We start from the raw sequence: 22,732 nt of genomic DNA on the forward strand, positions 1-22,732 counted from the left end.
TACAGTGAAAAGTGCTATACAAATACATTTGAATTGACAAAATAAATACATTTTATATTTTGTATTGTGTCAAATATAACATTTTTAATATGACAAAATAAGTTTGTAGTACATGAAGTATATCATTTAAAATGTAATATATTTAAATATAATTATTTTATAACATTTTAATCATATAAGGCAGATGGAAAAACTAATCAATAATTTATACTTTTATTCGGGAATGATCTTTTGTATTATATTAATTATAACATTTTAAAATAAAACGCATTTTGATAATTAATATGATAAATATTATATAACATTATTTTAATTATATAAAGCAGTCAGTAAACATTTAATAAATAGTTTTATTTATTATACAAAGAAGTTATTTTAGTATTAGGTCCTTTTAAAATTTGTAAATTTTTAAATAATTTTACATATAAATATTTTGTATTTGATCCAATATAAAATTAATTTTAATACATAACATTTTAATAATTTGATAAATATTAAAGAATATTTTTAATCAATCCAGGCGGCAAACGTGATAAATAATTTTACAAAGAAGTTACGTGTTTTATATGAAATATAACCTTTTTCAATTACATTTAAAAACATTTTAATAATTACTATGATAAACATTATATAATTATTTTAATAATATATAGCAGACAGTGAGTACTGTTCACTAAGAAAAATATACATTATACAGTATATCCATTTACAATATTGAGCATATTATAGATTTTTTTTCCCGTGTTTGTTTACAATTAAAACACTGATCAGATATTTGTCTGTTTCGTCATATCAGTGACAAATAAACCTAAGCTTTGAGTCAGAGACACAATTTTTCCTCAACAAAAGATTAGACACGTCTTCATTCCTTGGTTTTGATTTGTTATGTAAGTGTGAGCTGGTTAATCTAAAGTGCCTTTGCATTAAGAAAGGATGAGAGAATCACGTTGCATAAAAATGTCTCAAACCTTTTAACTTATTCCGAACACCATCGCCAAATAATTGCAAGACAGTTAACCACAACAAAACGGTTGTCTAAAGACTAATATACTCACAGCAAGTCGGATATGTAATCTGATTAATGATGTGTGATTATTTGCATTTTCACCTTATGAAGAGCTGGTCTATATTTCCTTAAATGAATAGCACTGATAAAACAAATTGAACAGGTCCAGTGCATTTATTCAGTACTTTAACACGTGTCAGACTTGGCGAAGATTTGCTGCAAAGATTTTGATTGATACATTTGCATTTTGTCTGGGTCTGTAAATGTCTACAGATGCCAAAAACAGCCTCGAGGGGAGGACAAGTGTGTTGGCTTGGTTGGTATGCGGTTTCTTACCACAGCTGTTGACTCTGTGATCATAAAATCTGACTTTGAAAAGTAAAAATTTATTTCTGTGAGTTGTAGGCCAGATGCGCTGTGTTTATCAGTATCTTTATCACAGCCAGTGGCATTAATTTCATCCGGGCAATAATTTGTAGCAATAAAGAAGGTGATGTTTGATATATTCTTGTCCTAAAACTAGTTTAAGCCCTAAAGAAATGAGTAGTGATTTTAATAAAGGTAAATATTGGAAAGTGGAAAATTAGGTATTTCTACAAAGGCATCTGGAGCAAAAAACATTTGCAACAATCCACACAAATATATGTCAGTATAAAATGTAAGACGATGCTCATGTTTCATTAAAATAGATAGTATTTGTTTTGTGTGTTTCATTAAGAAGTGACAATATTTATATATGGGATAACCTGTCCTATCCAAATAAAATTAGTAATCTTATATTGAATTTGAACACAATTTCATTGATTTTTATGAAGTAAAAAAAGTCCTTGAGGCAAGGGCCTTTTTTGACATATTTCTCTAATTTATTTTGTTTCGAATTCCTCCTCTTCCATTCATTCATTCATCCTTTCTCTCTCCTTGTGCACCCGTTTGTCCTATAGGTCCAGCTATGCTGATCAGATTTGAGACATCAGCGTTCCTGCTCTTCTGTGAGTCTTTGACATCGCTGCAAGCTGACAGTGAAATTACCATAAATTCCCTTGTCATTTAAGGCGTAACATTCGTCATACATTTTTTTTGGCATAGAAAAAGTACATTGAAGGTGCAAAACAGGAAATTTGGGAGTGGCATATCGCAAAGCTCCTCCCAGTTTTAAACAGCCAGTAGGCTTTAGTTTCCTGATTTCCTGCTTCTGTTGCTCATCATGTTAATTGAGGGGGAGGGGCATTCTCAGTCTAGAAATTGGAGCCTGATTTTTTTATTACAGGATGAGTCACCAACATGCAGCTAACTTTACTTCTTGAAGTTTAGCTAATGTGAAAACTGATATAACTAAACTATTGTGATTTGTAGTAATAGCAACCCCACCTTCAGGATGAATGTGAGGGGGGTTCATGTTATCCTAACCTCAGTGAGCTCATGGTGGGCTGCGCCGCCCAGCTCAATGCTTCTTCAACCTGTGGACTCTACAGAACACAAAACGATTGCATCCTGGGATACCTAGAGGTGAGTTGTCAAAAGTGCAACACTTCAAGAGGTCCAAATGTAATTGATGCAGTTACAAATAAATGTCTTCAGAGTATTAAACCAGAAATGCGGGAGATTCAAAGAGTTGCTCCTAGAACATTGCATGCTGGGCTTGCAGGAAAGACTTGTATCTGGATTTTGCTGCTACATATCACTTTGAAACTCAGAGAAACATATATAAAAAAAATAAAAAATAACACAAATTCAAGTCTTTAAATTCCTTAGGGGTTCAAGTCCTTGAACCTTCAAGCATATACATTTCCCTCAGGACTCCGAGTACACTTTTCTCAGACATATTTGCATAACATCTTCCCAATCCAAACTACCTAGAACTCAGTTCCATCCCAAAGTCGTCTCTTTTCAGCACTCACACTGAGATTAAAAAGAGACCGCATGCTTTTTTTTTCCTTTTTCAGTGTGGATTGACAGCACTCTGGCCGACCCTTTGGGTAATACATACTACAGACAAGTTGTGATGTGCTTTCCTGAGCTGTTGTCATTAACTCCTTTCTGTCACAAGACTAATTTATGCCTGTTTCCATATTCCCCTTTTCTCCCGCCTCATATCCCAGTCCCTGTCTATACAAGTGATAAAGCTGGTATGTGGCGTTCAGCAATCATTTTGTATATTTACACTACTTTTCTTGATCTGAAGAGCCCACCACAATAATATATAGAATATATTCTGCTTTACTTTAGAAAGTCCTTATGAATGTTTGCCAGGAAACACTAATTACATAGAATAATACATTACTGCAGGAGCTTCTGCGACTCACTCGCTGTATGAAGTTTTTAAAAGAATAATTCTCTCAGGAAATTCTGTCTTTTTTTGCTCATTTTCTCATGTTGTTCCAAACCCATAGTAGCTTTCTTCCATCGAACACAAAAGGTGATTTTTTTTTTTTTTGAAGAATAATCCTGGTGGGTCTTTTCAATACTCAATATTATTAATGAATGAAGACTGTGGCTGTCAAGCTCCAAAGTTAACCCAATAAAAGCAGTCTATAAGACTGTGCACTATAACCCAAGTCTTCTGAAACCATTCACTGGTTTTGTGTATAGAACAGACTGAAATATAAATCCTTATTCAATTAAAATCTTGCCATCCACCTTTACTGTCCTTGGTGAGTTCATGAGAGTAGTAGTCGTGTTCAATCTGTGAAGGAATCATTGTTTTCAATTAGAAATTTTACAATGAATCAGTTTATCTTGATCAAAAACTGATCTGGGGTTAATTACCCAGAAACATTGCTAACCAACTATGGTTGCAGTTCCCATTGCTACCAATGTTTGGCATTTCACAAAACCATAGTTCAAACAAACATATGGAACTATTTTAGTTTGTCAAGAAAATAAAAACACCTGTGATTGAATCAAATATCTCAAAATCAAAAGAAAAGAGAAAAGAGAAACCTATCGAAGTAGTCCTCAGATGTCATGCTTGTTATTTACAGCCATAATCGGACATTAATTTGATCTCAAAATGCTTATTAGCAAAAGGTATTACTGCATCACCTGCCTTGCATCATTAATGATCTTATATTGTTGAACCAACATGCTTCGAAAGAAAGATGTGCAAAAAAGTGACTATGGTCTCTTGAAACAGTCAAAATCAGCGAGTTAATTTCTCCAATAATGCTTTGCAGTGTGGTAGTTAAGTAGCTGGAATCAATGTTTCAGTTTAGTCATGATGTTGACGTTCAAGGCACATTCAATGCTTTCCATATGACTTATTTAAATACTTGAATATACTGATATTTTATTTGATAATTTACTTTATAACAAATGGTCTTAAACAGAGTTTACAGCCTGCTGGCATGTTGGTCAAGATGTCAAAAGACTTTGGGACAACATGGAAGGTTTTCCGTTACTTTGTGGAGGACCTTGCCAACTCATTCCCCAGCGTCTCAGAAGGGCCAGCAGACAGTATCGATGACTTTATCTGTGATAGTTGCTACTCTGGGACAGAGCCATCCACAGATGGAGAGGTATAGTCAGAGCAATCCTGAATTAATCCAACCTCTTCAATTACTTGTTAACATTCATTTCAGGTGCATCCTTACTGTGCTTTTCATCCAGGTAGTGTTAAAAGCCATGATCCATACAACCCTACTCTACAAGGTTCACGTCTCATTTGAAGATGTTTTGTTTGTTGTTTTAGAAAAAATACTAATAAAAATGTAAAGCCAGGATGGTGCTTAAAGGCATGTCCAACAATTGAAAGGCCTCGATTTATAAACAATGAGCTCATAGTGGGCTAGACACTTCATTGTTAAGAAAATGTACAATATTCAAACTTGTCATAACATAGTACACTAGTTCTCATTAGCTTTCAGGACCCAAATCATAACTAATGCACCACTGATATTTACATTTCAGCTGATATTGATAAGACAATAATTACTTATGTTATGTCCAATACCGATAAATTGAAATATCTAATATCGGCCGATAACAGATATGCTACACATATATCCTTAAACTACACAAGTAATACTTCCTATGGTCCCCAGAGCTGATCACCCTGACGAACCTGCTAGTAAACATTACCCATTTGATCACCCTGCTCTAGACAGCATTGAGATTAAATGGAGATTAATGGAGACATTACATTTCTCCTGAGTCCAGATAGTGTCACATAAGTATCTTCTTTACACTTTCAGAAGATATCTTAATGTCTCCTACTGTGCTCATATTACCAAGGTAATGAAAAGTCTCCAGTTAGTTTGAAACTGATCCAATTTCTTCCACATTTTTCCGCGTCTGTCAGGCTTCATTGTAGTAAAAAAAAATATAGGAACCTGTTTTTATTCTTAATTTAGAAGCTAAGTTTAAAGAAATGATCCTGTTTAAAGAAATGAATTATGCTTTATAATAATTGTTTTGAATGGTCAGGGTTAGGTTAGGGTTAGAATAGAGTCAGGGTTAGGGTTAGGTCAGGTGCTGAAGGTGCATGGTTGATGTGTTTCCCAACACAATACTTCAGGATACAACTGTGAGCATTGTCAAGACTTCTACTATGATGCACCATGGCATCCAGGTGGAAAAAACAGATTCAGATGTTTGCAGATGTAAACACCACTTTGCCAGATTATTGACAGTTTAAACCACAAAAGATGATTCAAATGGCTGGAGGCACTCATTAAGACACTGGGTGTAGCAATGAAAAGCCATATGCCACTGTACGTGAGTGATCATGTGAACAATAAAATACTCTAGACGTACTAAGGAATTATTATACTGTATGTTTTTCATTGTTTCCCTCTAATTATTCCCTTTCCCTATAATATTTCCATTCAGGTAGAAATGCTACTTGGATGTTTCCCATTTTGTTTCTATTCTACATCCAACTTGTGAATGTGATCTCGATGGCTCCGTGTGTAACCACTTCCACGCTATACTCCGGTAAAGGGCTACACAGAAGATACTTCTACCTATGGAAAATCTCTGTTAAAATCACACCTTCAGAATCTTTAGAATGAATGAACCAGATGACTTACTCATACATATGACTAAATAACAGAGTGAAAATGAAACCCCCCCCCCCCCCCCAAATAGACATGAATTAACAAAACACTGAAAACAAAACCCCAAACGAAAGCAGAATACACTGTACTTTAACAATCATAAGCCACTTGTTTCAAACTCGGATGGACACAATAGTAGTATTCAAGTATTTCCCATTTGTTTAAATACCACTCATCCTTTCACCAACAGTCCTTTCAGTCATTTAAGTATCCACATTACTTATTCCTGCAGGCGTTTTCTACAGACTTCGAACAAAGAGCATATCACTCATTCAACGTTTAGCAATATGTCAAAACATCATCAGTCAAGCCTACAATAAATTCACTTAACTTGATTACAGGTCATTAATGGAAGGCCCTCTCACATGGAAATCACCCTCTCTCCTTTACCCCTGTCAATTTCCCCTTACCCCTCTTCTTCTCCCCCTCACTTACAAGAAACCATGTCCTAGCGACAACATTCTCCCCGGTGACCCTAGTGGCCGGGAGGAAAATTACATTCTGTAATAGTGGAACTGTTACAAGTGGACTGTGGTTTGTGTGATCCAGTGACCAGGGGTGATGGGCCTTTTCTATAATGACTGTGTTCCAGGTCATGACACACACTTTCCTGCTTGTTAACCCTACTATGCCTGCTACCTCCTCTGGGAAAAAAAATTGTCTCAGATGTTAGACTAGATATTAAGAAGATAGAAACTATGATGCCATGTTGTGAAGACAATCGGCCTAGATAAGAACTACAACACTTCAAAAATTTGTTGGAGAAGTTGCAGAGTCTGGCTAACATGACCGCCAAGGATGAGCTTGCAAAACTAGAAGAGCTCTTGGAACGCATTAGGTAATTTTTTTTTTTTTACTGGCATACTATAATATTTCTGGGTCAATGAGATGATGTTTTTTAATTCCAAATGTATTTATTCACACACACACACACACACACACACACACACACACACACACACACACACACACACACACATATATATATATATATATATATATATATATATATATATATATACACACACTCACTGACCACTTTATTAGGTACACCTGGCTAGTGCTGGGTTGGGCCCTCTTTTGCCTTCAGAACTGCCTTAATTCTTCGTGGCAGTGATTCAACAAGGTGTTGGAAACATTCCTCAAAGAATTTGGTCCATATTGACATGATAAGATCATGCAGTTTCTGCAGATTTGTCGTCTGCACATCCATGATGTGAATCTCCTGTTGCTCCAAATCCCAAAGCTGCTCTATTGGATTGAGATCTGGTGACTGTGGAGGCCATTTGTGTAAAGTGAACTCATTGTCATGTTCAAGAAACCAGTCTGAGATGATTTGAGCTGTGTGACATGGTACATTATCCATGTAGCCATCAGAAGATGTGTACACTGTAGTCATAAAGGGAAGGACATGGTCAGCAACAATACTCAGGCAGGCTGTGGCGTTTAAACAATGCTTAATTGGTACTAAGGGGCCCAAAGTGTTCCAAGATAATAACCCTCACACCATTAAACCACCACCAGGAAGAATTCATGCTTTCATGTTCTTTACGCCAAGTTTTGACCCTACCATCTGAATGTCGGAACAGTAATTGAGACTCATCAGACCAGGCAATGTTTTACAATCTTCTATTGTCCATTTTGTTGAGCCTGTGTGAATTGTAGCCTCCGTTTCATGTTCTTATCTGACAGGAGCGGCACTTGGTGTGGTCTTCTGCTGCTGTGGCTCATCTGATTCAGGGTTCGGCATGTTGTGCATTCAGAGATGGTATTCTGCTTACCTTGGTTGTAATGAGTGATTATTTATATTATTATGAGTTACTGTTGCTTTCTATCATCTCTAACCAGTCTGCCCATTCTCCTCTGACCTCTGACATCAACCTGGCATTTTCGTCCACACCACTGCCGCTCACTGGATATTTTCTCTTTTCCGACAATTCTCTGTAATCCCTAGAGACGTTTGTTTGTGAAAATCCAATTCAACATTTCAGGATAATTGAAAGGTATCAATTTTAACATTTAATAAAATTTAAAAAAAAAAATATTTTGATTTTAGTGAATTTAAACCGACCTTCACATAAACCCATTATAATAAATGTCATATTTAGCTACCTTTATACGCTTCAGCAAATACAGTAGAAAATATATAGAAATTGAATGATGTTATCAAATGCTAAATTCTTAATTAAATATAGATAAATCCTTAAAGCTGCGGTAGGTAACTTTTGACGCTCTAGCGGTTAATAAACAGAACTGCTTGCATCTTGCGGAAGGACTTTGTAGCCGGAACTACTTCTCTCTGTTTATGTCTATGAAGAATCACAAAGGTACTGGGTTACTCCGCCGCGGTACCCCCGAAGCAATCTAAAATAGTCAGAATATAAACACTTATTATAGGTGCACCCTAGTGATTCAGGACAAGCTAAAAACACGGTTTGGAAAATGGATTCATGGTGTACTCGCTTATTATATACATTTTTCTACATTTTAAACACAAACAAAGTTATGGACTGCAGCTCTGATTGGTTGTTTTTTACCGGGAGCGCATGACTTTCTGCAAATGGCAATAGGACCACTGGGAGGAGCCAGAGGAGCTTGATTTTTTTCACAGATTATCTGTCTCATATTCTACTGTCAGGACATAATGACAGGTTTAATAAATATGTAAAAAATATTTTTTTTTACAAAAGTTCCCTACAGCACCTTTAAAGCTACAAACGGCCATGAAAACGTGTCAGGTGTGAAAAAGGTGAGAAGGATATTACCCCTCTAGGGGGGTCCGGGGCATGCTCATAAGAAAAATGTAAGTATTCCATAATTTAAAGCATCAATCTGATGCATTTTGAGATGCTTTTTATGCCAACCTGGGAAGAGCTGGAGAAACTTAACTTCAGTCATGAGTCAAAAATGATTACTAATTATTATTATTACGATTACTGTAGCCTTCCTGTTCATTAGTCAAATGGCGGGAGTGGAAGGGGGATCAAGCGGGAATCTTTTTTGGTGTCGATTTTCAGTCTCTTTTTATTGATAGGCTTTACGCATCTGAAAAAAAAAAAAAAAAACATTTTCTCCTCGAATCTACACAATTCACGTAGGTCACCTATTTTGGTTTCAAAATGTCGAATTTCGCCGAACAGTGAGAGATTCTCATGTATGTACAAAAGTTGGAGTGCTTAAAGTTTCCCATTTGATGTGGTTGTAAAGACATTCTGCATATGAATAAACACAATTCTTATCAAGAAAAGGAGACAGAAGCAGCAGTTGTGATATATTTGTAATGTATTAAAACCGAAAAAATTTATTGCATGCATTAATTTTGACAGCAGATATATATGGTGCAGTGAAAGTGCTACACCAGGGCTAGGGGGCCTATAGCCATGTAAGAATTTATAATTCAGAATTTCACATTTTTAAACCCAGTTTAGCATCATTTCTTTATGAAGTACCTCTGACGTCATCGATATCATTTATTTTCTTAACACCCCTACATATTGGTCTAGCACCCTGTTTGCACTGGTAGAGAAAACATTCTGGCGCCTTGCCTGATAAAGTGTAACCACTGTGCAAAAACAAAGAAAACATAAATAAGGAAATTATATTATAGAAGAAATAATGACTATTTTAGGACATGGCAAATATTCATAAGTTGATAATTCATAGTCAAGTCAAGTCAGCTTTATTGTCCATTCTTCCACATGTACAGCACATACATACAGACCACTGGATTTGCGTTACTCTCAGACCATTGGTGCATACAGATAACACTAACAGTAGAGGATGAAAAAAGTGTTAGTATTTGTTTGAAATAACTAATCTAATTGGTTATGTGCATAATTAATTGCCCCCTTATACGTACACAAAGCTGTTGTCTTGTTAAGTCCAATACAACTGGAATGAATGATTACAGTAGTCTTGTACAGTGACCACTTTTATCTCTTACATTTCTGTCTACTCACACCTCAGGAACAAAACTGAGACCATTGACCCAAACATTGATCCAACCATACTGCTCAATACTGACATCAACAATATCTCAAGATTCAAGATTATATCTGCCTTGATTTCAACAGACTGTTGAGAGATTTTGTGCCATTTTTTTCCCTGCTGTAGGTCTGTGGGGCTTCAGGTGATGCAGAATGTGAGAAGGCAAAATGTGGTGGAGCTTTGTGTGGGATATGTGGGCGGGCAGCCGGCCTGTACGGGGAGTTTACCCATAAGCCTCAATGCCTCCAAACTGGTGGAGATGACCGAGAAGAAACATTACTGATCTGTGCAGTAAACTCAAGGAAGCTGATGCTAAGGCACATCAAAAACAAACCAGTACCTTCCTACTTTATCATGTTAATGCATATACTTCATAGTAAATATTGCTTTCAAAGTGTCTATATTGGGGTCTCCAGAGGAACTTTAGTTTGTTTCCTTTGAAAAGAAGCCACAACAACTTTTGTATCGTTTAATCTTTAAAAGGTAAAAGTTAAGCTTCATTTTGTTTTCTTTTTACAGCTTATGAGCACCTCAAAAATGAATTATTACAGCAAAGATCAATGCTGAGGACTTGACCTCAGACTAAGAACAAATATGAGAAGGAAAAGATTGACACTAAGAACCTTCTAGAGACTGGTTTGCCTGGTCTTTGATCATATCCAGTCAGGAAAGAAACTGGATAGTTATTTCGTCTCCTCATCTCCGGTCACTCTCAGGCAAATCAGTAGTGTTTTCATTTTGTGAAGCACAAAATCAAAGGTCCAAGCTTCTCTTTTTCATACGACAAAAGAAGGCAGTGACTAGTGTCAATGACAAATGTAGCGTAAAAGTAGTTCTCAAGCATGTTGAATTGAGGAACAGATTGAAATTTAACTTCACACTTGGGCTAACCTTGTGTTTCACCAAAAAATATTTCTCTGTGAATACATCACACTGTGAAAAAAGCACAAAAGCTGGCCAACCAATAAGATTTGCGGTTTTGTTCACATGGCCAAAGCCCCTGCCGTTACATACATCTACATTTACATCTACACACATCTATTTTGCTAAGCAACAGTGAATAATAGAGGACAAATCCAGAGCCTTGTCTCTGTACTTTTGTATTTAGTTTTGTTTAATGAAAATCGTAGCGACAACAAAAATCTGACCGCTGTTTGAAAACGTGTTGTTTGACTTCCTTTCTTCTCCATGAAAAGTGGGTGTCAGAAACAGAAAGTTGTGCACAGCTTCCCTTGTGTCCCACTTGCTATATTTCTGCTTTTCCATAAACACTAAGCACTGCTTCTCCATAAGCCACCTACCTTCAGACAGTTTGCCATTTTTTCAGCCCGTCTTCGTTTTGCTAAATGTTCGCTAAGTGTGATGTGAGAGATGAATCAAATTAAATGTACACTGTAAAATGTGAGTTCGGTTGAGTTTTGTACCTTAACAGATGAGCAGGTGAAGCCAGAGGACATTGAGAAACTGGCCAAAGCTGTGTTATCCATTCAGTTGCCCAAATCCCCTGATGAGATCAAGGACATGATAGAGGACATTATTTAAATAAGCAGTATGTTGGATGTAGAAACATGGATACTGTTTAAAAGTGCACTAATAGTAACTGAAATATGTTTTAGTTAGCATGTTTAACCTGCTCATGTGAAATGCTTTTCTGATCAACTAAATCTAAAACTGAATAGCACAAACCAGAATGTTAATGAAGAGGCTTATGAATGACTGAAAAACACCACAAACCCAGTGGAGCCAGAAACACTCACTAAAATCTGGAAAGTAAAATGAAGGAAATTTAAGGTACAGTATCTTAAGAAGCAGTGTGCATCTGGATTTAACATTATTCTAGATTTCTATAGGTGTTAATTTCATGTCAGCAAAAGGTAAATTCATCTTTATTCTTGTTGTTTCAGACTGGAGGAAAGAAAAGAGGAAAGGATGAAAGAATTGGAGGCAATCCAGAAGGAGGCAGATGACTTGAGGAACTTTATTGTTAACAAAGTGGATCAATACAATCTGTGCTCTATTTAAGCCAGCAAGAGCTTCTCATCCTCAAAATTAAAGGAAGCATTTTTAATGTTTCTGATGGGAGGATGCCGAAGGCAGATTAGGATTATTGGATAAATGCAGTCCTTTTATCCTGATCGTTTATGGGCTTTCTGATTTTTTGTTTACAATCCAGTGTTACGAATTGGTTCTCATCAAGCCCCAGAAATACTTAACGACCGCATTCTGGTTCTGTTCTTTTTTTTTTTTTTATTATTTCATTTATAGTATATTTTCAAGCAAATGAGTCAATCTTATGTGTGAGAATGAGGTAATACATAATCCTGACTGTCCACAAGAGGTCGCAAGAGTAAAATTTAAAAACATGCATCATTGTTCCCATTGTTTTGAGTTAAATGAGTTTGTGCTGCAAAAAAAAAAAAATTATAAAATAAAATAAAAACATATTTTTGTTGTTCTCAATGATTCTTATGAGCCAGGTTTTCAAATGAATCATTCAAAAAGACACACTTTGTCGATTTTAATTTAATCTTCATTGGGTCAACATAAAGGGGGAAAGTAATGAAATAGATAAAGTTTAAAATGATTTTTTTTTTTTTTTTTTTAAAGAAAAGAAAAAAAGTGCAGTTAGTTAACCAATAAATAGATTTCTACCTGATTATTAAAACAACTTCTTGGAGAAACCTAATAGTCAGATTGATTCAGCCATATTTTGAGATAATTGTTACAACTTAAAAAGGTACTGGACTGAACTTTTTTTTTTTTCTTTCTTTTTGGGTCAGACAGCATTTAATTATTAAATTGTGTCTTTCCAAGGAATCTTGCATACATCAGTGTATAGAAAACCGACAGGCAGAAACACAATTTTACATGCCAAGAGTTTCCATCCAAATTGGCTTCAAGAGAATGTCCCATATGGGCAGTTCCAGAGAGTGAAGAGGTTCTGTGACCAAGATCATGTTTTTGAGAGTAAGTCACTAGAGATGATGGCACGATTTAAGGAAAGGGGATATAGAAGCTCCACTCTCCAAAAGCTTACACCAGAGCCAAACATATAGATAGGGCATCATTACTACAAAGAAATACACCGAAACTAACAAAAGAGAGGTCTGTTTTTGTCACTAGTACAGAGGCTGAACAGATAAGGCAAATCATACAAAAAAACTGGGGAATTATTGAAAGTGATGAGGTATTAAGTCTGGTCTTCCCTGAACCACCTCTCATTAGTTTTAGAAGATGTCCCACCATACAAGATAGACTGGTTCACAGTTATCTTAAACCAGAAGTAAAACAAACATGGTTAGCCCCTAGGCCCAGAGGTTTTTACAAATGCCATCACTGCAACCATTGTGCTAATGTAAGACAAACCCAAATTTTTCATGATGTTGGTTCTCAAAAGGAATTCACTATTAACCATTTTATAAACTGCCAAACTACCTTTGTCATTTATAGATTGGAATGTCCTATGTGTGAAGTCTTTTATGTAGGAAGAACTAAGTGGCGTTTATTGGACAGACTGGCTGAACACAAATACGCAATTCGCACAGGAAACACCAACTATCCATTGGCAAGACACTATATGGAACATCACAATAGTGACCAATCCACCTTACGGGTCTGTGGGATTGACCACATTCCTTTGTCCTTAAGAAACGGCAATAGGCAAAGGCAGCTGAATCCAGCTTTCTGGATATTTCGCCTACAGGGTACCAAATATCCAGGCTTGAATGAGGAACTTGACCTTAGTGTATATTTTTGATGTTCTGTTGTCCTATGGTGGTTTGAAATTTATACACTATGCTTTAAATAAAATTTTTACTTTTATGGGTCACCGTGTTGGGTACAGGTATGGTCCTTTCATGAAGTTAGTTTTTGTATGTACTTAATTGATTTGTTAAGAAGTGGAAATGATGACATCTGCTGTCTCTTGTGTGTACTAACAATTGTAACCTTAGCACCACAGTTGACAGATGGAGACTTCTGATTGGTGGACTGTTAGTTCATAAGAAACTTTGTTTGTTTGAGATCTGTTTAACTCCCAGAAGAAGGCATGTAGCCGAAAGGCGTTGGAGTTTTTGAACTTAATATCTAAATATACATACTATCGGCATCTAGTCATAGTTGATTAAGGCCTCAATTAATTAGCCTCAAAGGAGCCAAATTGCTTTATTAGACTTTTAATTAAGAGAAAATGTCCCAAAGCAGCTCTGAACATCTGGACAGCATATGAAGCCAATGCTCTCTGTAGGGCATCAGACTTGTCATGAAAGCTGTGTCATAAAAAATAGACAAAGCGATTTGCTTCAGTATCTCAAAGACCCTTAACACCCTTATGTTCTTGTGTCCCAAGGATGCCATTGATATCAGATTTTTTTTCTACGCCCGCTATTGAGTACTACTTGAGGTATTTTCTCAGTCTCGCCTTACAAATGGTTTTCAAAAGCAAAAATGCTATGAAATGCACATATTTTGTGGGAAAGTGCGGCATACTAGAGCAAAACAATTTTTAAAATCTTAATAGGGTGGTGTAATTTTTAGATTTCAAGTCATTTTTAAGTCATCCTCGTTGAGAACCAATGCACTAAAGTGTACCATATCTGTGGAATGTGTTGTTATTTCCACCTAGTGACCAGTTCATTGAACAACACGTTTGTATGTTCTCTATTTTTCACAGGAAGGAGGCGAATGATATGAAATACACAGCTGAGATGGTAAAGGAGGCCTTGCAGGAGGCTTATCATGCTCAGAGTTCAGTAACCGAGGCACTGAAACAGGCCACTGCTGACATCAAGGGAACGCAACACTTGCTGGTCTCGGTAGTGTCTCGGTTACAAGTCATTTGTTCCAAGGGGATGATTTTAGGCTTGTTTTCAACATTATCAATATGGTGCATTTGGAAGTTTTATTTGAAGCCACTTTATGTGACTCTTTTGTAAAAAAGGTGGAGTCAGAGACGTCCGACTCAGAGCTAAAAGTGAGTAACGCCACCCGCAGGCTCCTGAAATTACAAAGCGATGTAGCTCTAGTGAAAGAAAAGGCTATCAACACCTCCACCAGTGCCATCAACACAGAGAAAGAGGCTGATAGCATCCATCCACTGGCTGACCAGCTCAAAAAGGTGCCTGAATTACCTGGACATGTTATGTCGTCTTTGGTATTAGGTTTTGCATTTGTAACCTTTTTGCATTTGTTATTTCTGGGTTAATACATTTTAAACATTGGAATTTAGACAAGAACTATCACACAACTGGTTCCAGTTTCATTTTTAGTGCTCTCACTTATGATGGGCACCACATTTTGGTGTTTTTCAGATCTTGAGAAGGGTTATGATGAATATCAGAAGCTGCTGGAGGACAAGTCAAATGAGCTGGTGGATCTGGAGAAGGCTGTGAAAGAACTGCTTCAGGAGATCAGTCACAAAGTCACCGTCTACAGCATCTGTCTGTTTTAACACTACTACAGACTGCATTAGGAAAATATATTAAATTACCTTCTGTGTTGAATCCCTGAGAAGTTTCTGTGAGTTTTACATCTGTTACAGCTACAGTTTTACCCATACATTTATATTGTAAGGGTATTACACACTTTTATGACCACAAGAGAATGTCATTTGGATTTTAAAACATAGCAGACCAAAGAGTGAATGTAAGATATAGAACTAGGAGACTGCAATTTCAGTCGGCTCATTGTTTCAATTTAAGATGACAATTAAAATGTAAAGTAAAATATGTAATTTTTTTACTTTTCATTTACTGATATCTGGACCAACTTGTAAATTCCATGAAAATTCAGTCAGAATAAACTCAAGCGAGAAATACAATGTGAAACGGTGTTATTGTTATAGTGTGAATTTGTTTGTATAAAATACAATCTGAGCACATGACTGCATTCTTACTAAACCTTAAAAGATGGAAGTAAAAGTGGAGACTTGTGTATTGTGGAAGAATCACTCTATATTAAAAAAATATATTTACATTGTTTATTTTCAATTGCTTGTTTTATTGCTATAATATGATCATGGATATGGTGCTGTGCTGTGCTGGACCTGGAGATGGCTGTAGAGTGTACTTTGATGATGAGGCTCTTAGGCTGTAGCTCTGACAATGCTGCTCAATGTGGTCATTAAATAACCATATCATAAGAGATGTTTGCTTGAGAATCAGACACTGCTCATGCTGTATATTTTATTACATTATAGGGAGTTTAAGTAATTGTGATTAACTTCATTAAGTGAAGGATTCATCAGACGTTATAGTAAATTTAAATTGTTGGGATTAACAAACTTTATTAAAGGGTTACCCCACTGCAAAATGCAGAAACTATTCTTACAATGCTTTTCATACTTTACTGGACCTTGACACTGTTGTTTACCTGGCAGTCTGGGACAGTCTCAAGCCTCCCAATTTTCTAGCGGGCGGCAAGTATAGAAGTCCAACTGGGATTACTCTCACCCACATCTGATGGGAGATTAAGACTTACTGCATTAGATGGGTAATCCTAGCCGGGTGGGGAGACAGAAAAGGAAAACCGGTAACACTTTAGAATAAGGTTCCATTAGTTAATGTTAGTTAATGTATTAATTAACATGAACAAACAATGAATAATACATTTATTACTGTATTTATTCATCTTCGTTAATGAAAATACAGTTATTCATTGTTAGTTCATGGTAATTCACAGTGCATTAACTAGTTTTAACAAGCACAACTTTTGATTTAAATAATGCATTAGTAAATGATGAAATTAACATGAACTAAGACTTATAAATGCTGTAGAAGGATTGTTCTTGCTTAGTTCATGTTAACGAAAGTAGTTAACTAACATTAACTAATGGAACCTTATTCTAAAGTGTTACCGGAAAACCTGACTGGGGGGACTCAGAATATCAAATAGGTAAGCCTTGCTAGGTGGGAGGGAAAGACATGAGGATAGCTGAAATGGCTTAAACAGCGTTCGGCAGGAGGTCAAGACTCAAGGCGTCGGAAAAGGAAAAGGAAAGGAAAGGTTGTCTAGCCGGGAGACTCTCACCGACATCCAACGGGAGCTCAATATGCACAGCATCGAATGGGTAAGCCTCTCTAGATGTAAGACTGAAAGGTAAAGTTGCGTGGCCAGGAAAATCTTGCCGGCATCTGAGCATAGAATGGAAAATATAAGTTTGTGTGGCCGGGAGGTTCTTGCCGGCATCAGAAGGGGGCTCAAAACTCACGGCATTGGATGGGTAAACTTTGCCAACCGTAGAGTGGAAAAGGCAAGTTTTTATTATTATTATTATTATTGTTATATTACACAAAATGATTACATTAAATAGTTTACTGACCAATAAGGGTTTGGTCTGCTTTTTTAATGTGAAACTGGTTAGTTCTGATGTAGCTTTGATAAGCTTTTGAAGACCATCTTCCTAGAGTTTGGATCTGTTCTTGCAGCATTCGACAGGAGTTCAATACTCACTGCACGGACAGGTAAGCAACACCGTTAGTTGAAATAAAACGGTCACTCGATCGGGAAAACTCTTGAAGCAGCTGCTGGATAACACTAAGAGGTGGATTAAACACAGAGTTTATAACATTGAAAAGAACTTTAGGAGTATGATGATAAGCAGTCCTTAAGAATGTTGAAGGAAATTTGTAGTTTGTCTTTTTTCTCCATCTATATCAGATGTTAAAGTCTATATTGGAATTAAGGAACTGATTTCAGAATAGTGCTTGGTAAGTTCTTCAGGAAAATAAGGCGAGTAGGCACAAGAATATCATCAACAGTATTTAAGGGGATAGAGGGCAGAGACATGTTAAGAATAATGGGAAAATAATCATAAATAAAGGTTTGAATTAATTTAATTTCTGTTACAGAAAGCACAAACGACTAAATATTAAGTCCACGGTGTGACCAAAAATGTGGGTGGGGTGTGATTGACCCACTGCATCAAATTAGAAGAGTTTATTGTATTATGGAAATCAGATGTAAGTAGCTTTGAGGGACAGCATAAAAGAACATTAAAATCTCATAATATAAGAATATGATCATATTTAATAATGAGATCCCATACAAACTCAGAAAATTCCTCCACAAAACCTTTAGTTAAATGAGTTAAACATCTGTGTGTGGTGGCTCTTGATGCCTTGACCCCAGCCTCAGTCCTTGTGAGGTTCACTAAAATTTGTTATTTGATTTAGATTGACAATCCTCATAAGGCTGCGGTTCTCTCAGTTGGCTGTGCATCTTTTTCTTCCACAATTTTTCCTTCCACTCAACTGTCTGTAAACATGCTTGGGATACAGCACTCTGTGAACAGCCAGCTTCTTTGGCAATAAATGTTTCTGGCTTACCCTCCTTGTGAAGGGTGTCAATGATTGTCTTCTGGACAACTGTTAGAGTAGCAGACTTCCCCATTATTGTGTAGCCTAGTGAACCTAGTGAACTGAGAGAAGGCTCAGGAAACCTTTGCAGGTGTTTTGAGTTAATTAGCTGATTGGCATGTGACCATATTCTAATTTATTGAGATATTGGTGGGTTTTGTTAAATGTGAGCCAAAATCATCACAATTAAAAGAACCAAAAACTTAAACTACTTAAGTCTGTGTGCATTTAATTTATTTAATACACAAAATATGAGTCGAATTAGTGAAATAAATGAACTTTTCTACAACATTCTATTTTATTGAGATGCACCTGTACCTAAACTCTTACCTTTAGTCTGCACCTGTTAACTTTAGTCTAAAACTCTTACCTTTAGTCAACAACTATTAACTTTAGTCTATAACTCTTACCTGTATTAAAGAGGATTTACCTGTACTCTACAACACTTACATTTATTCTACAACTCTTACCTGTATTTCACAGGACCTACCTGAAAACTTTCCTGTAGTCTGCGCCTGTTAACTTTAGTCTAGAACTCTTACCTGTATTTTACATCTCTTACCTTTAGTCTACAACTCTTACATGTGTTTCACGTGACCTAGCTAAAATCTTACCATTAGTCTACAAATCTTACCTGTACTCTATAATTTGTACCTTTAGTCTACAACTCCTACCTTTACCTCAGTCTACAACTCTTACCTGTACTTTACCACTTTAAAATTTAGTATACAACTCTAACCTGTTTTTCACAGGACCTACCTGAACTCTTATCTTTAGTCTACAACTCTTATCTTTAGTCTGCACCTGTTAACTTTAGTCTACAAGTCTTATCTGTATTTCACAGGGCCTACCTGAACTCTTGCCTTTAGACTGCACCTGTAAGCTTAGTCTACAACTCTTACATTTAGTCTGCACCTGTTTTCTTTAGTCTACAACTCTTACCTGTATTTTATATGGCCTACCCAAACTCTTACCTGTATTTCAAGGGACCTTCTTGAACTCTTGCCTTTAGTATGCACCTGTAAACTTAGTCTACATCTCTTACATTTAGTCTGCACCTGTTTTCTTTAGTCTACAACTCTTAACTGTATTTTACATGGCTTACCTGAACTCTTACCTGTATTTCACGGGACCTACCTGAACTCTTGCCTTTAGTCTGCACCTGTAAACTTAGTCTACATCTCTTACATTTAGTCTGCACCTGTTAACTTTAGTCTACAACTCTTACCCTTATTTCACATGGCCTACCTGAAATCTTACCTGTATTTCACATGGCCTACCTGAACTCTTACCTTTAGTGTGCACCTGTTCACTTTAGACTACAATTCTTACCTTTACTCTGCACCTGTTAACTTTAGGCTACAACTCTTACCTGTACATTTTAACTCTTACCTGTATTCTACAGGACTTTCCTGTACTCTACTGCACTTACCTTTATTCTACAGCTCTTACCTGTATTTCACAGGACCTACCTGAACTCTTATCTGTAGTCTACAATGCTTACCTTTAGTCTGCACCTGTTAACTTTAGGCTACAACTCTTACCTGTTCATTATAACGCTTACCTGTATTCTACAGGACTTTCCTGTACTCTACAGCACTTACCTTTATTCTACAACTCTTACCTGTATTTCACAGGACCTACCTGAAATCTTACCATAAGTCTAAAACTCTTGGGCTGGATTCACAAAACATATTTAAGAATAAAATTCTCCTTAACTGCCAATTTCTTCTTATTTTCTAACTTAAGAAAAATTTTAAGAACATTTTGTATTCCCCAAATAATCTTAAATATGTTATTATCTTTTTTCTTAAGATTGTTCTTAAGACAAAACCTAAGAAGAATTCAAATTCTTGAGAACGCATTTGCTGTAGAAGCGTGGGCTCACATAACGGAAGCGCTCACTCAGATGAAAGCGCAAAAACAGCACAAACTGAATGAAACGTATCACTGCAGCTTGAGACAGGCTATTTTAACAATAATTGTTCAAAAACAGGCCGCATTAAAAACATGAAGCTGAGCTCCAGTCAAAGTCGCGACAAAAATAAACAGTCTATGTTGCTTGCTTATTATGATTATTAGGGTAATCTACCAGAAGCGCAAGGACACAATAGTGTGAGTTTAGCAGTGCCTCATGTGTTCATTCAGATAATGGCCGTTATTTTCTTTTTAAGAAAAAAATTAAGATGTTCTTGAGAATATATTTGAGAACTCATTAAGAATTTTTCAAGAATTGCACTTAAGAACATTCTTACGAACTTTGTGGATTTTATCTTAAGAAATGTCTTAATTTATTTCTTAAGAAGTTTTTAGTGAATCCGGCCCCTTTCCTGTACTCTTAAACTTGCACCTTAAGTCTACAACTCTTACCTTTAGTCTACAAATTACCTGTACTTGAAATACCTGAAATACCTGAATTTGGAACTTTAGTCTACAACTCTTACTTACCTGTACTTTACAACTCTTGAATTTAGTATACAACTCTTACTTGTATTTTACAGGACCTATCTGATCTCTCAACTTTAGTCTACACCTGTTAAAGTGTAGACTTCCTCAGGTAGTACACCGTACTGCCTGAGGTCCTCAGGCAGTACGGGTTGGCAGGAACACATTCAGCACCATCACACTGAACACTGGGGCCCCTCAAAGATGTGTGTTGAGCCCCCTCTTCTTCACTCTAGTGATCCATGACTGCACACCGTCACACAACTCCAACCTCTTCATTAAGTTTGCGGATGACACGACTGTGGTGGGTCTCATTAGCAACAAAGATGAGACAAACTACAGGAGTGAGGTGAGCCGTCTGGCCGGATGGTGTAGTCACAACTATCTCTCTCTGAACATGGAGAAGACGAAGGAGATTGTTGTAGACTTCAGGAGAGAACACACTCAGCACATTCCTCCAACCATCAACGGTGCGACTGTGAAGAGAGTGAGTAGCACCAAGTTCCTGGGTGTGCAAATCACAGAGGCCCTCTCCTGGACTGAAAACACAACAGCACTGGCCAAGAAATCATAGCGGCGTCTCTACTTCCTCCACAAACTGAGAAGAGCCAGAGCCCCACCCTCCATCATGTACACCTTCTACAGAGGCACCATTTTGAGAGCATCCTGACGAGCTGCATCAATGTGTGGTATGGCGCCTTCAACACGTCCTGCCGAAAGACTCTGCAACGCATAGTGAGAGCAGTTGAGAAGATCATTGGTGTCTCTCTCCCCTCCCTCCAGGACATGTACGGGACCCGTATCACTCGCAAAGCCCTCTGTATCGCAAGTGATCCCACCCACCTGTCACACAACTTCTTCAGTCTACTGCTATCAGGGAGGAGACTACGGAGTCTGCAGGCCAGGACCAGCAGACTGAAGGACAGCTTCCTCCACCAGGCTGTCAGAAAGCTGAACTCGCTCCCGAAATTGCCCCTTCGTCCCTCTTCTGCACCAGGCACCACTGAACTTTGAATCCCCCCCCCTCAGATCCCAGGTCCTTCCACTCTCCCCCCCACTAATATACGATGACATGCACCAGTCACTTTGTGCAGCATTGGTCTGCCCGCTACCTCATTCACCATGGAACTGACGTCATTCTACTACCACATCAGTCAGTTAAATAAAATAACTGCTCTTGAGCACTTTGTCAATTTAATCAGACTGAATAAGCTTCTTTTTTGCACTAAAAATCTTTCATCTGCACTGTTTGCTCACTTCACTGATTTGCACTCTATCTGCCATGTGATTTGCGCTGCTTTATTTAACTTAATTTTTATTTTATTTTATTATATGCCTTTTTTTACATTCCATTATTGTATAGTTGTATCTACATTTTATATTTGATCTAGATTTTTAGGCTCTACTTTTAATGTTATCTGTATGCACCGGGGGTCTTAGAGTAACGCAATTTTGATGCTCTGTATGTATGTACTGTACATGTGGAAGAATTGACAATAAAGCAGACTTAACTTGACTTGACTTAACTGTAGTCTACAACACTTAGTTTTTGTCTGTACCTGTTAATTTAAGTCTATAATTCTTACCTGTATTCTACAGGAGTTTCCTGTACTCTACAACTCTTACCTGTATTTCACAGGACCTACCTGAAATCTTACTATTAGTCTACAACACTTTCCTGTACTCTAGAACTTGTACATTTAGTCTGCACCAGTTAACTTCAGTCTACAATTCTTACATGTACTCTTAAACTTGTACCTTCAGTCTAAAACTATTACTTTTAGCCTGCAACTTAGCTGTACTCTAAAACTTGTACCTTTAGTCTACAACTTACCTGCGCTCCACAACCCTTACCTGCACTCTACAGCACCCCTTAGCAACTGCCA

At 36.9% G+C, this 22,732-nt stretch overlaps 2 protein-coding genes across 4 annotated transcripts; both read left to right on the plus strand.

Annotated features, from left to right (window-relative positions):
- The first annotated feature begins 2,328 nt into the window (after nucleotides 1-2,328).
- LOC127946785 (laminin subunit beta-4-like) lies at nucleotides 2,329-12,182 on the plus strand. Of its 2 annotated transcripts, XM_052543546.1 has the most exons (3): nucleotides 2,329-2,512; nucleotides 4,333-4,521; nucleotides 4,613-4,906. In XM_052543546.1, exons 1-3 carry the CDS (start codon nucleotides 2,426-2,428, stop codon nucleotides 4,715-4,717), a joined length of 381 nt encoding a protein of 126 aa, XP_052399506.1. In that variant the 5' UTR covers nucleotides 2,329-2,425; the 3' UTR covers nucleotides 4,718-4,906. The 2 variants fall into 2 exon arrangements, 1 of the variants encoding a protein (XP_052399506.1); XR_008151165.1 differs by lacking the exons at nucleotides 4,333-4,521; nucleotides 4,613-4,906 and adding an exon at nucleotides 11,952-12,182.
- A 1,914-nt stretch (nucleotides 12,183-14,096) lies between these two features.
- Nucleotides 14,097-15,548, plus strand: LOC127946784 (laminin subunit beta-1-like). 2 transcript variants are annotated; one of them, XM_052543544.1, is made up of 4 exons: nucleotides 14,097-14,449; nucleotides 14,720-14,932; nucleotides 15,040-15,163; nucleotides 15,357-15,548. In XM_052543544.1, exons 1-4 carry the CDS (start codon nucleotides 14,397-14,399, stop codon nucleotides 15,435-15,437), a joined length of 471 nt encoding a protein of 156 aa, XP_052399504.1. In that variant the 5' UTR covers nucleotides 14,097-14,396; the 3' UTR covers nucleotides 15,438-15,548. The 2 variants fall into 2 exon arrangements, with proteins under 2 accessions (XP_052399504.1, XP_052399505.1); XM_052543545.1 differs by having other exon boundaries at nucleotides 14,720-14,861; nucleotides 14,987-15,163.
- The last annotated feature ends 7,184 nt before the right edge of the window (nucleotides 15,549-22,732 follow it).

Source organism: Carassius gibelio, chromosome A25, assembly GCF_023724105.1.
Source record: "Carassius gibelio isolate Cgi1373 ecotype wild population from Czech Republic chromosome A25, carGib1.2-hapl.c, whole genome shotgun sequence".
In the NCBI taxonomy this organism is placed as follows: Eukaryota; Metazoa; Chordata; class Actinopteri; order Cypriniformes; family Cyprinidae; genus Carassius; species Carassius gibelio.

Bases quoted from the DNA above. Each gene is read 5' to 3' on its own strand.
- LOC127946785 (XM_052543546.1), top strand. From the start codon at position 2,426: ATGGTGGGCTGCGCCGCCCAGCTCAATGCTTCTTCAACCTGTGGACTC. The intron at 2,513-4,332 runs GTGAGTTGTCAA...GGTCTTAAACAG, and splicing joins GCATCCTGGGATACCTAGAG to AGTTTACAGCCTGCTGGCAT. The intron at 4,522-4,612 runs GTATAGTCAGAG...CTTTTCATCCAG, and splicing joins AGCCATCCACAGATGGAGAG to GTAGTGTTAAAAGCCATGAT.
- LOC127946784 (XM_052543544.1), top strand. From the start codon at position 14,397: ATGCCATTGATATCAGATTTTTTTTCTACGCCCGCTATTGAGTACTAC. The intron at 14,933-15,039 runs GTGCATTTGGAA...CGCCACCCGCAG, and splicing joins TTTTCAACATTATCAATATG to GCTCCTGAAATTACAAAGCG. The intron at 15,164-15,356 runs GTGCCTGAATTA...GGTGTTTTTCAG, and splicing joins TGGCTGACCAGCTCAAAAAG to ATCTTGAGAAGGGTTATGAT.